The following is a 12,568-nucleotide window of genomic DNA, read 5'->3' as shown; positions in this document are numbered from 1 at the left end:
AACAACTCATAATTTTAGCATTTCCCCTCCCTTCCCAATGAATCTCCCTATGGAGACACTGAGAGTGAAAAAAACTTAAGAGGTTGCAATCTCCCATCACTGTGTCCAAAAAGAAATCGCTTTTAGATCCTGCCCTGTACTGTACATCATAAAATGTTGTAGTCCTAGCAGTTCGAAAGATTTGTGCTGTACTCAGATTTTCATGTAATCCCAATGCTTTTGGAAAAAATTTGCATTCAGACGTGTTTAAGATAAATGTTCATATATTCTTATTTCCCCCCCCCCCCCTCTGCTTTTCGGTTTTTACAGAGCATGCCTTTTCTGTGCATTGTAGTCTTTTTGATGATTGTTTCTGAAGCTTACACATTCGGCTTCTTTTTTTTTTTTTTTTTCTTAGCCTTAAACAAGTGAGTCATATATGTAATTATTCCAGTGGAACCATTTGCTTGTTGTCATAGACACACTCCCATTCTGATGCCCATAGGAGGAGATCTACGTAGGCAGTATTTTTTTTTTTCAGCTATCAGCTGGCAGGCCATCCAGGCGATGACAATATATCGGCTTTGTAGCTACTGGTTGTCTTCTTTTTATTCAGAAGTCTTGTTATGATTGCATTTTGCTTGGCTCTGTGAAAAAAACTGAAAGTGATAAGCTTTGAGCTGCTGTGTGGACTTTTTTTTTTAATCTGAATTACACAGTGGTAAATTTAATGGATGGTATGGCCCCATAATTGCCAGTGATGTACCCAGTTAAAAGCATTACTTGCGATTTATTGGGCTTTTAGTCACACATAGAAGGGGATAATGATTAAAGTTGGAGGCACGCAGTATTGTACTAAAAGATTTCTAGACAGTTGGTCCAATTATTCCCTGTAGCATCAGAATACTGTGCATGCGTTGCGGAGGGGTGAGTAGCACAGACTATACCAAAGCTTATGGGTTGTTTTTTTTTTTTTTTTTTTTTTTTTTTTCCTTGAACATAACTGGAATACTTGCCTGAGGATGCAGGCACATATTTACAGAGGTCCCAGTCTACAACCTAATATCAGGGGAAATAATTGCGTTAGACTTGCTATTTCCTCCAACAGCAGTTGTGGCCACTGTTTTGTATAGTGTTTGGTGATGCCCATTAATGCAACTTCTTTAGCTTTAGTCCAATAAAATCTAGCACTGGGTTTACTTCCAGGCATTGGCTGTTCAGCAGTATCTCTTTGGTCATAAGCAGCCATTCACAACCTGGGTTTAGTGAATCCTAGGGCTCCTTTAGAGCCCATTCACACAGGGGCAACACGACTTCCAGCGCGACTTTGGGAGGCAACTTGATCACGACTTGAGTATGAATTACAGCATGACTTGGGGCAACTTACAACACAACTTGAAGTCGCCTGCAGGACAGGGAACTTTACAAGTGGCCAATCAGAGCTTATCAGCTGTGTGTGAGAAGGAGGGGGCTGGCTGTTTAGTGGAGGAAATTACTTTCCGTTTCCTTTCTGCTTCCTGTAAAGCTGCCTCAGTATGAACAGTGATCAGACTTGGAGGCAACTTCCATTGAAATCAATGGGTACAAGTTGCCTTCAAGTCGGATTGAAGTAGTACAGGAACCTTTTCTGAAGTCGGAGCGACTGCAGTAGTGTGCATTAAGACGGATCCATTCACTTACATTGATTTTTTCATGTAGCGCGACTTGAGGCGACTAGGGGCGACTTGAAGTCGGATCCAAAGTTGCCCCTGTGTGAATGGGCTCTTAGAGGTTGCTAGAGATTCCTTGAACTGTGGCTGTGCCCAATGGATGGTATCTCCCTAATAAAAGTGCATATAGCAGTAAAAACTTAAGATGCCTAAACCCTACATCACCCTAGTGAAAACTTGAGTAGATATTAAAGATAAAGGGTTTTTTTTTTTTTTCTTTAACCACTTGAGCCCCGGACCATTATGCTGCCTAAGGACCAGAGGTCTTTTTCCAATTTGGCACTGCGTCGCTTTAACTGCTAATTGCGCGGTCATGCAATGCTGTACCCAAACGAAATTTGCGTCCTTTTCTTCCCACAAATAGAGCTTTCTTTTGATGGTATTTGATCACCTCTGCAGTTTTTATTTTTTGCGCTATAAACGGAAAAAGACCGAAAATTTTGAAAAAAAATGATATTTTCTACTTTTTGTTATAAAAAAAATCCAATAAACTAAATTTTAGTCATACATTTAGGCCAAAATGTATTCGGCCACATGTCTTTGGTAAAAAAAATGTCAATAAGCATATATTTATTGGTTTACGCAAAAGTTATAGCGTCTACAAACTAGGGTACATTTTCTGTAATTTACACAGCTTTTAGTTTATGACTGCCTATGTCATTTCTTGAGGTGCTAAAATGGCAGGGCAGTACAAAACCCCCCCAAATGACCCCATTTTGGAAAGTAGACACCCCAAGGAAATTGCTGAGAGGCATGTTGAACCCATTGAATATTTATTTTTTTTGTCCCAAGTGATTGAATAATGACAAAAAAAAAAAAATATTTACAAAAAGTTGTCACTAAATGATATATTGCTCACACAGGCCATGGGCATATGTGGAATTGCACCCCAAAATACATTTAGCTGCTTCTCCTGAGTATGGGGATACCACATGTGTGGGACTTTTTGGGAGCCTAGCCGCGTACGGGGCCCCGAAAACCAAGCACCGCCTTCAGGATTTCTAAGGGTGAAAATTTTTGATTTCACTCTTCACTGCCTATCACAGTTTCGGAGGCCATGGAATGCCCAGGTGGCACAAAACCCCCCCAAATGACCCCATTTTGGAAAGTAGACACCCCAAGCTATTTGCTGAGAGGCATGGCGAGTATTTTGCAGCTCTCATTTGTTTTTGAAAATGAAGAAAGACAAGAAAAAACTTTTTTTTTTTTCTTTTTTCAATTTTCAAAACTTTGTGACAAAAAGTGAGGTCTGCAAAATACTCACTATACCTCTCAGCAAATAGCTTGGGGTGTCTACTTTCCAAAATGGGGTCATTTGGGGGGGGTTTGTGCCACCTGGGCTTTCCATGGCCTCCGAAACTGTGATAGGCAGTGAAGAGTGAAATCAAAAATTTATGCCCTTAGAAAGCCTGAAGGCGGTGCTTGGTTTTCGGGGTCCCATACGCAGCTAGGCTCCCAAAAAGTCTCACACATGTGGTATCCCCGTACTCAGGAGAAGCAGCAGAATGTATTTTGGGGTGTAATTTCACATATTCCCATGGCTTGTTTGAGCAATATATCATTTAGTGACAACTTTGTGCAAAAAAAAAAAAAAAAAATTTGTCTCTTTCCCGCAACTTGTGTCGCAATATAAAATATTCCATGGACTCGACATGCCTCTCAGCAAATAGCTTGGGGTGTCTACTTTCCAAAATTGGGTCATTTGGGGGGGTTTTGAACTGTCCTGGCATTTTATGCACAACATTTAGAAGCTTATGTCACACATCACCCACTCTTCTAACCACTTGAAGACAAAGCCCTTTCTGACACTTTTTGTTTACATGAAAAAGTTATTTTTTTTTGCAAAAAAATTACTTTGAACCCCCAAACATTATATATTTTTTTAAAGCAAATGCCCTACAAATTAAAATGGTGGGTGTTTCATTTTTTTTTTTTCACACAGTATTTGCGCAGCGATTTTTCAAACGCATTTTTTGGGGAAAAAACACACTTTTTTAAATTTTAATGCACTAAAACACACTATATTGCCCAAATGTTTGATGAAATAAAAAAGATGATCTTAGGCCGAGTACATGGATACCAAACATGACATGCTTTAAAATTGCGCACAAACGTGCAGTGGCAACAAAATAAATACATTTTTAAAAGCCTTTAAAAGCCTTTTACAGGTTACCACTTTAGATTTACAGAGGAGGTCTACTGGAAAAATTACTGCCCTCGATCTGACCTTCGCGGCGATACCTCACATGCATGGTGCAATTGCTGTTTACATTTGACGACAGACCGCCGCTTGCGTTCGCCTTAGCGCGAGAGCAGGGGGCGACAGGGGTCCTTTTTTTTATTTTTTTTTTTTTTCTTTTATTATTTTTTTGCTTTTTTATCTTATTTTTAAACTGTTCCTTTCATTTTTTTTTTTTTTTTTTTAATCATTTTTATTGTTATCTCGGGGAATGTAAATATCCCCTATGATAGCAATAGGTAGTGACAGGTACTCTTTTTTTGAAAAAATTGGGGTCTATTAGACCCTAGATCTCTCCTCTGCCCTCAAAGCACGACCGCTGGCTGAAAAGAATGATACCAAGATGATACCTAAACCTGCAGGCATCATTCTGGTATAACCATTCAAAGTCGTGAATGGCGTACCTGAAGACAAAAAAATGGTTAACAATAAAGCACAGTAAACGGTAAAGTATAAAAAATTGCATACCTGAAAAGCAAACATGATAAAACATAATAACAATAAAACATTGCAGAATAGAATACAGTAAAAAAGAGCAGAACAAGAGAGAGAGAATAGAGAGAGAGAGAACAATAAAACGACAACTATTTTTTTTTATTTTATATATATTTTTTTTTTTTTTTTTACACTTTTTTTGTAACTAACTTTTATAACGGTAACCGGTTCCAGGTTCGGGTCTCTCAAAATGCGATGGCATCTTGGGAGACCCTGTGAAAGTGTGCCTAGCCTGTGCAATGCTGTACCCTACACTAATACTCAACTAATGAATGGTAGCGTTCAAAACATTCACCAATGCAAAGACCAGGATTGTCAGGACAGGAGGGACAATAACAATAATAGCGGGTGTCACGCCTATATCCGCGCTTGCTGCAGACACAACATCTTTTTTGGGGGGGTTCGTTGGGTAGGGGTACTCGGGAGGACATAAAGAAAATGCCTCTCATGCAGCCAACTGCATTTGGTTGGGGATGTGAATGGGGGAAGTACGGGCGCTGCAGAAGTGGTGGGTCCCCAATTAGGATTGGCGAATGCAGCAGGAAGGGCATTATGGGCACGACGGGCCTGTGTTTGTCTTTTTGGTGGCAGCGGGACACTACTTGTGCTTGCCACCTCACCAGCTTGAACTGCACTTATGGGACTCTCCACGTCACCAAGTGTTACTGCAGTGCTGGTTTGACTACGACCAGGGTGTACTAGGCCGCTGGCGCTTGCCAGTTCAATAAAAAGCTACCAAAAAAACTGTTAGCGATCGCAGGGATCAGGCCTGACTCTGCGAACACTGCAGTTATGCGTTTAGTGTTTTGTAAGTGACAGTGATCGATCGATACTGCACTTGGGTGGGCTGGGCCGGGCGGAGGGGCAAAATGCAGGTGCTAGCAGGTATCTGGGCTGATCCCGCTAACACTGTGTTTTTGGGAACCCTAAACTGCTGGGGACGCTAGTATAGATCTGATCGGATCAGATATTGATCCGTTCAGATACTATACCACTAAGGGAGGTGTACGGTGCGTGCGTGGGTGTTAGCGGTACTGGCGCTAATCTGACGCTGCTTGGGGCTGGTGCTTGCCAGTTCACCAAAATACTACCAAAAAAACTGTTAGCGATCGCAGGGATCAGGCCTGACTCTGCGAACGCTGCAGTTATGCATTTAGTGTTTTGTAAGTGTCAGTGATCGATCGATACTGCACTTGGGTGGGCTGGGCTGGGCCGGGCGGAGGGGCAAAACGCAGGTGCTAGCAGGTATCTGGGCTGATCCCGCTAACACTGCGTTTTTGGGAACCCTAAACTGCTGGGGACGCTAGTATAGATCTGATCGGATCAGATATTGAACCGATCAGATACTATACCACTAAGGGAGGTGTATGGTGCGTGCGTGGGTGTTAGCGCTACTGGCGCTAACCTGACGCTGCCTGGGGATGGTGCTTGCCAGTTCACCAAAATGCTACCAAAAAAATGTTAGCGATCGCAGGGATCAGGCCTGACTCTGCGAACGCTGCAGTTATGCGTTTAGTGTTTTGTAAGTGACAGTGATCGATCGATACTGCACTTGGGTGGGCCGGGCGGAGGGGCAAAACGCAGGTGCTAGCAGGTATCTGGGCTGATCCCGCTAACACTGTGTTTTTGGGAACCCTAAACTGCTGGGGACGCTAGTATAGATCTGATCGGATCAAATATTGATCCGATCAGATACTATACCTCTAAGGGAGGCGTATGCTGCGTGCGTGGGTGTTAGCAGTACTGGCGCTAATCTGACGCTGCCTGGGGCGATGCATATCACCGCCGGGCGATCAGGGGGCTAAACCTTTATTCGGTAATAAACGGCGGGTGCCCTGACACTAAAAAAATAAACAAACTAACCAGCGTCACCCGTAACAGTTATACGGTGATCAGTGGTGAAAGGGTTAACTAGGGGGCCATCAAGGGGTTAAAACATTTATTAGGTAGTATATGGGGGTCCCTGTCGCTATAAAACGCTGACGGCGAACCTAAATATTTAGGTCCCTAACTGGCATCACCAGCGACACTAATACAGCGATCAGAAAAATGATCGCTTAGCGACACTGGTGACGGGGGGTGATCAAGGGGTTAAAACTTTATTAGGGGGGTTAGGGGGGTATCCTAGACCTACAGGGGGCTAATATTCACTGTCCCAACACTGTAACTGTCACAAACTGACACCAATGCAGTAATCAGAAAAAAAAAAAAACTGCTGGTGTCAGTTTGTGACAGGGAGGGGGGGGGGGATCGGGGGGCGATCGAGGGGGGGGGATCGGGGTGTTTTGTGTGCCTGGCATGTTCTACTGTGTTGTGTAGTGTTGGTGCACTCACAGTGAAGTCTTCTCTCCTCGGCGCTGCAACGGAATACCGAGCCGAGGAGAGATGACATCATTTCCTTTGCCGCTGTTTAGCATACAGCAGCAAAGGAAGTGATCTGATTGGCCGGCGGCGATCGCGAGGGGGGGGGCCACGAACGGATGGCCTCCCCCTCACCTCTGATCGCCGCTGGACAAAAGACGACCGCCTCGGGCCCCCGATCGGACCCCCCACCCGCGGAAGGCAAATCACGTATATGTACGTGATTATGCCTGTCCGTGCCACCTTGCCGACGTAAATCGGCGTGAGGCGGTCGTCAAGTGGTTAAAATAAGAGGGTATACTTAACTGCTCTGTGAAAACAATATTTCAGAGTGGTCCCTTACCTCTTCTTTTGGAGTCCTCCACCAGCAATGTGTGCTCTTTCTTCCTAAGAGTGCCACCTCAGCAAGCTGTGTGATGTGGCACCTATGCAGGCGCACTCCCGAGCCGGGCTGGACCACACTTTGCGCTCTCTTCTCACAGGATAAGACCGACAGCAGCAGGACCCTATGGGACCCTATGAGTCTCCTGTGAGAAGAGGAAGAGCTAGCAAATTATAATATGAGTTTTTTTTTTCCTCTTCATTGAATGAAGAGTGTTCCTTGTGCTGATGGCTTCTATTTTAGTTGAGATCTTCATTCCTCTGCCCCAATACCCTCACAACGGTGATCTTCCAATGCTGTGGGGGTAGGTATGAGCTACTGGACCTGTCGGAGACAGAGGCCCTTTCTAGAGCTGCACAATTAATCGTTTATAAATCGTGATCTCGATTCACCTCCCCTGACGATCTGTCCTGCAGAGGTTGCCGATTCTTTAAAGCGGGGTTCCACCCAAATTTTGAACATTATCTCTATGCATTCTCTTCCTTGCCTAGATGCTGACATGCTGTGTAAAAAAATTACCTTTTTTTTTTTTTTTTTTCTAATCTTCTTAGCACTTCCTGGTTTCCCTCCCATGGGAGTAGGCATGTTTCTAGCCTCTCCTAGACCTCCCACAGTCCCCTGGGAGCTAGTCTCAGGCTTCCCAGCATGCATTGTGCAACAGCGTCATCACAACATCTCGGTGAATGCTGGGAGCACAGCATTCACCGCATCCAGGAAATACATGCTTGTGGGTTTCAAATGCCCACAATGAAGATGGAAACCGCCTTCAGTGAATTTTATAAGTTATTCTTTACAACGAAATCGGACACAGGCGGACTTATTACACAGAACATGTGAGTAGATAATCATGAGAAGAAAAGTTTGTGAATGAACTCCAAAAAAAAAAAAAAACGATAGATAGGTGGACCCCCACTTTAATATAACAAGTGGAGAGACTTATCTGCTCTCTCAGCTGTCAAAAGAAAACATCCGGCATTCTGCCAAGTCTTTAACTTGAAACATTGTAACTAAGCTTCCTTCTTAGATCAAAGGGATAGAACTTCTGTGTAAATAAAGGGCAGTCTGCCAAGTTTTCAACAATGTGTAAATGCAGGAAGTTTAACCACTTAAAGTCTAAATCTTTTTCTGACACTTCTTAAGTTAAAATCAATATTTTTTTTTCTAGAAAATTACTTGGAACCCCCAAGCATTATATATATATTTTAGCAGAGACCCTAGGACATAAAATGGTAATTGCTGCAATATTTTATATCACACTGTATTTGCCCAGCGGTCTTTCAAATGCAATTTTTTGGGGGAAAAAATTACACTTCAATGAATAAAAAAAAGAAACAGAAACAGTAAAGGTAGCCCAATTTTTTTGTTTTAATGTGAAAGATGTTACTCCACAAGAATCGTGAGAGAATCGTGATCTATCTTCTAAGCATAAAAATCGTGATTCTCATTTTAGCCAGAATCGTGCAGGTCTAGCCCTTTCCACCCCCTGCTCATTTTTTGGAAGCTGTACTGTGACGTCTCACAATGAAAAGCAATGTTTTTTTCTTTTTGTTAATCTAAATCGGTACCAGGGGCAGTGCTTACATTGATTGAAAAATGTCGTCCTATGAATGGAGGACGGCGAATGAATGAAGGGTTTAAAAGTCTGCCTCCCCTATTCATTCATAAAGCATGTTCAAGGAAGGAACACCCCCTAAGGACATTTTTATTCAATGTAAGCACGGCCCCTGGTACTGATTTTAAAATAAATCATTGCTACAGTACAGCTTCTATGAATGAGTAGTGGGTGGAAAGGGCAAGTATAGTTGCTACTCTTGACAAGTGTGTCTGACAGGTCCGGTAGCTCATACATACCCCTACAGCACCGGAAGATCACCATTGTGAGGGTATGGGGCAGAAAAATGAAGATCTCAACTAATATAGCAGCCACCAGCACAAGGGACACTCTTTATTCAACATAAGTATCATCCGTGGTGCTAAAAAAAAAAATATTCAAATAAGCTTTAAAGGAAAGATCTACCATACCATGCTCTTCCAATGGTTTTATTTTATTTTTATTTTTTTGAGCTACCGGGGGCAAGAATGCACATCAAGAGGTTTTAAGGCATACTTGTTCCATATTAGTCACCAGAAACTGGGAGAGCCATCAATGGCAGCCTGCATATTTCTTTCAGCGTAACCTTCCACTTAGTGACTTTTACACTTAAAAAGCTCTTGGTAAGTCTGAAGAGCAAGCAGCTAGAGGTGTACATACCTGCTGCAGCTCTCATTGACCTCTGCTACAGTCAAATGCTGAACATTTTGAATCCTGAAAACTTCTGGGTAATGGTTTGAGCTAGTCCATTCCCTCCCACATTCCTATTGTCCCTTCTGTGCCTGCTTGGCTAGTTGGAATGGGTGTAAGGAGGGAGTGGCACACAAGCTCCATTACCACCAGAAAGTTCTAGAGCTTTATGTCTTCAGAGCTGCTGGCAGTCGGTCGTAGCAGAGGTGAACGAGCCCTACTCACAAGGATGTGGAGTTACTGGGTGCTCTTATTTAAATCTTTCATTAGGTTGACACTCTGAGTCACTCTAAATCTTCCTGGGGTAAGAGGAACATTGGAAAATCTATGTGGTTTTTTTTTTTTGTACCTTTTTTAATTTTCTATGATTTTTTTGAAAAATCAATAAATATGATTGAAACAGAAAATAAATCGAACGTGTTCTAATTCTGTTCAGTGATGGGAATTGATCTGTGACCCCAATGTACATGTATCTTTTCATGCAGCGTTTATGAACCTTGATAAGAAGGAGCCGAGGAGCTTATCAGTGGAGCAACCACCAATCGAAAACAAGAAGAACTACTCTTTCAGCAACGAGGAGGTCAGGCACATAGATCGAGAGAACCAGAGGTTGCTAAAAGAGCTGTCCAGGCAAGCATCAAAGTCTAAAAGCAAGAGTCTGACCCCGAAGAAAACAAACGGCGCCCCCTCCCGCCTCTACCATAGTGCTCTGAACAGACAGAGGGAGCAGCAACGCATTGAAAGGGAAAATCTGGTAAGGGCACAAATTTTGGTGTATTTATTAAGTATAACTTTGTGAGACAGCTGCCTCTTTCATCTGACTGTCCAGATTAAGGGAAACCTGTCACAAAAGAAGCATAAAGCTGATCTCGGCTCCTGAAAATGCTAATAACCTAGCTGTTAATCCAGTCCTCATGATTCAGATTTGAAACATCCACTTAAGGACTTTGACCTTTTCTTAAACTCATGTTTTTCATACTTCTTCCAGGTCAGTGATTTAGAAAGTATTGAAGCGAAGGGACAACAACCAACTATTTAGCTTTTTCCAAAGTCAGAAAATGGCAGCCAAAATATTGATATGTTTGCTATTCATGATAGGTTTACTTTGGGTCAGGACCTGATAGTTATTTCCTAATGTTTATATAACCTCAAGAATAATGCTTGATACTTCTATGTATGATGTAAAAGAATGAACTTGCCTGTATAATGTGTTAGGGCTGTAGAGTACGTTATAAGTTTGCTGCCCAATTCTTGAACTTATACTTTCATTTATATGCTCCTTCTAACTGGACCTGGTTAATCTGTTCAAAATCTTCACGAATCTTGATTCTTTACCCCCTTTTAAACTTGAAAAATATGCACAACAAAAGATAGTGGCATATAGCAAAGAGTACTCTACTGCACAACTAGGAGTTTAATTCCACTTAAACATTCTAATAACATTTTACAGATGGACATACTGTGACCACAAAAGGTTAATAACGGTAAAAAAAAAACGCATACTTTTTTTTTTTTTTTTTGGTTTTTCTAGCTCCTTTTTGGAGATTTGTGTGTGTGTTTTTTTTTTTTTTTAATACATTTAACTTGGTGAACAGTAGAGGGCTTGAATGGAGGAGAAGATTTACTCAGCTAGCTATGAGTAAGCACTCAGTCCTGAGTGCGAAACACGTCAGCTTACCTGTACTTTCTGCATGACAGTCTTGTTATTTTGATGATCCCATTTTTTCAATAAAGTGAAGTTTTTTTTACTACATCCGGTGTGCGGCATCCAAATCTTCTCCTCCATTCAAGCCTGCTTTGCTTAGCATTCAGCCAGCACCTGGAGCTCTTCTGCTCTGAAACTTCTACTTACACCTGGGTCAGTGTCAGCCTGAGCGGTGGAAACACTTTCTTTGCTTGTTTGCATCTAAGAACAGTAGAGGGCACCAGAGTAGCACACCAGCAGTTGTTTCAGCCTTCCACAATGGCATCCGTAGTAGTCAGGGCACTTTAGTGGTTTTGGTTTTCTTGCCTTTTGAATGCCTACTGCATGGGAAAAATAGGATTTCATCTGATTTCTGTGGGTTGCAAAATCCAAATGCTTTTTTTCTCTAAGATTCAGAAAACATAATTCATGTTTTTTTTATCGGGTCCCATCTAAAAAGTGCATTCAGACTAGAAAAAATGCAATAACTGAAATGGGCCCATAAATACAGATTATATTCTACCAATTCTTGTCAAGTGGAGCATGACAGTATATCTGAAAGTTTGTAAATGGTAATGACAAATATTCAAACAAACAAAATTCACTCTTCTGGATCTGTAGATTATTTGTTTTTCTAAAGGGGAAACCTGTAGCTATAAATTTATAGGATGTAAAAAAAACTTAGAGGGGAAATTAGTTACTCCACTGGCTCCTTCAGATATACACATTCAATTATTGAGCTCTGCAAATTAGTTAAAGTATAAGCAAAACTTTTTTTTTTTTTTTTGTAGTTTCGAATAGAGTGGAGATGGTTTAGAATACCTGTCAATTCTTATTTCTGTCTGTGCCCTTGTTCAAGAGATTCACTCTCTCAAATAGTCCTGTTTATCTTTGGAAAAGAAAATCCATAATTTTGGGTTGTCCCCAGAGCAGTAATAGTGGGTAACTCTTCCAATGGGCACACTATTTCTGGTAATCTGGTGGCCCCCAAGGAATTTCCTTAATTTGCACGTATTTCCTCTCACTTCCTGTTTGGCAATGGGACTGGAAGTGAAGGGAAATCTTCGCAATGGGACACACATCGTGGGGGAAAAACAAACTGACAGGGGTTGTAACCCTCCCTTACTCTATACAAAATGTGGGGAAAAAAAAAAGTTTTGCCTATAGTTCTACTTTGACTATCCTGGTAAATATGGCAAAGGCAACTCCAGCTCATGAGTAGGAATTGTACTCAACAAATAGTGATATACAATGTCACCTTTTTGGTGGTTTCTTTTTGTTTTGGCTTGTATAGTAATAGGTGTGCTGAAGGGTAAACCATTTCCCGTGAGCAAAGGGCAAAATATTTGGCTGGTAATGGTTGAGTTGTGTCTGGGACCCATACAAACAGGATGTTGTTCGTCTTCATTTCCTGCCACAGGCCTGATATTTTGTGTGA

The 12,568-nt window shown here is 41.8% G+C and overlaps 1 protein-coding gene across 2 annotated transcripts in view; it reads left to right on the top strand.

Annotated features, from left to right (window-relative positions):
• CFAP97 (cilia and flagella associated protein 97) overlaps positions 1-12,568 on the top strand; it is a 126,441-nt gene that overhangs the window by 94,025 nt on the left and 19,848 nt on the right. For both annotated transcript variants that reach the window (XM_073607356.1, XM_073607349.1), the window contains exon 4: positions 9,932-10,200. In XM_073607356.1, the coding sequence (XP_073463457.1) occupies positions 9,932-10,200 (269 nt within the window). The remainder of the gene's footprint in view (positions 1-9,931; positions 10,201-12,568) is intronic.

The sequence above is a fragment of the Aquarana catesbeiana genome, linkage group LG01, assembly GCF_042186555.1.
Source record: "Aquarana catesbeiana isolate 2022-GZ linkage group LG01, ASM4218655v1, whole genome shotgun sequence".
NCBI lineage: Eukaryota > Metazoa > Chordata > Amphibia > Anura > Ranidae > Aquarana > Aquarana catesbeiana.
Note: the sequence above shows the minus strand (reverse complement) of the source record. Positions and strands in the feature narration are given on the sequence as shown.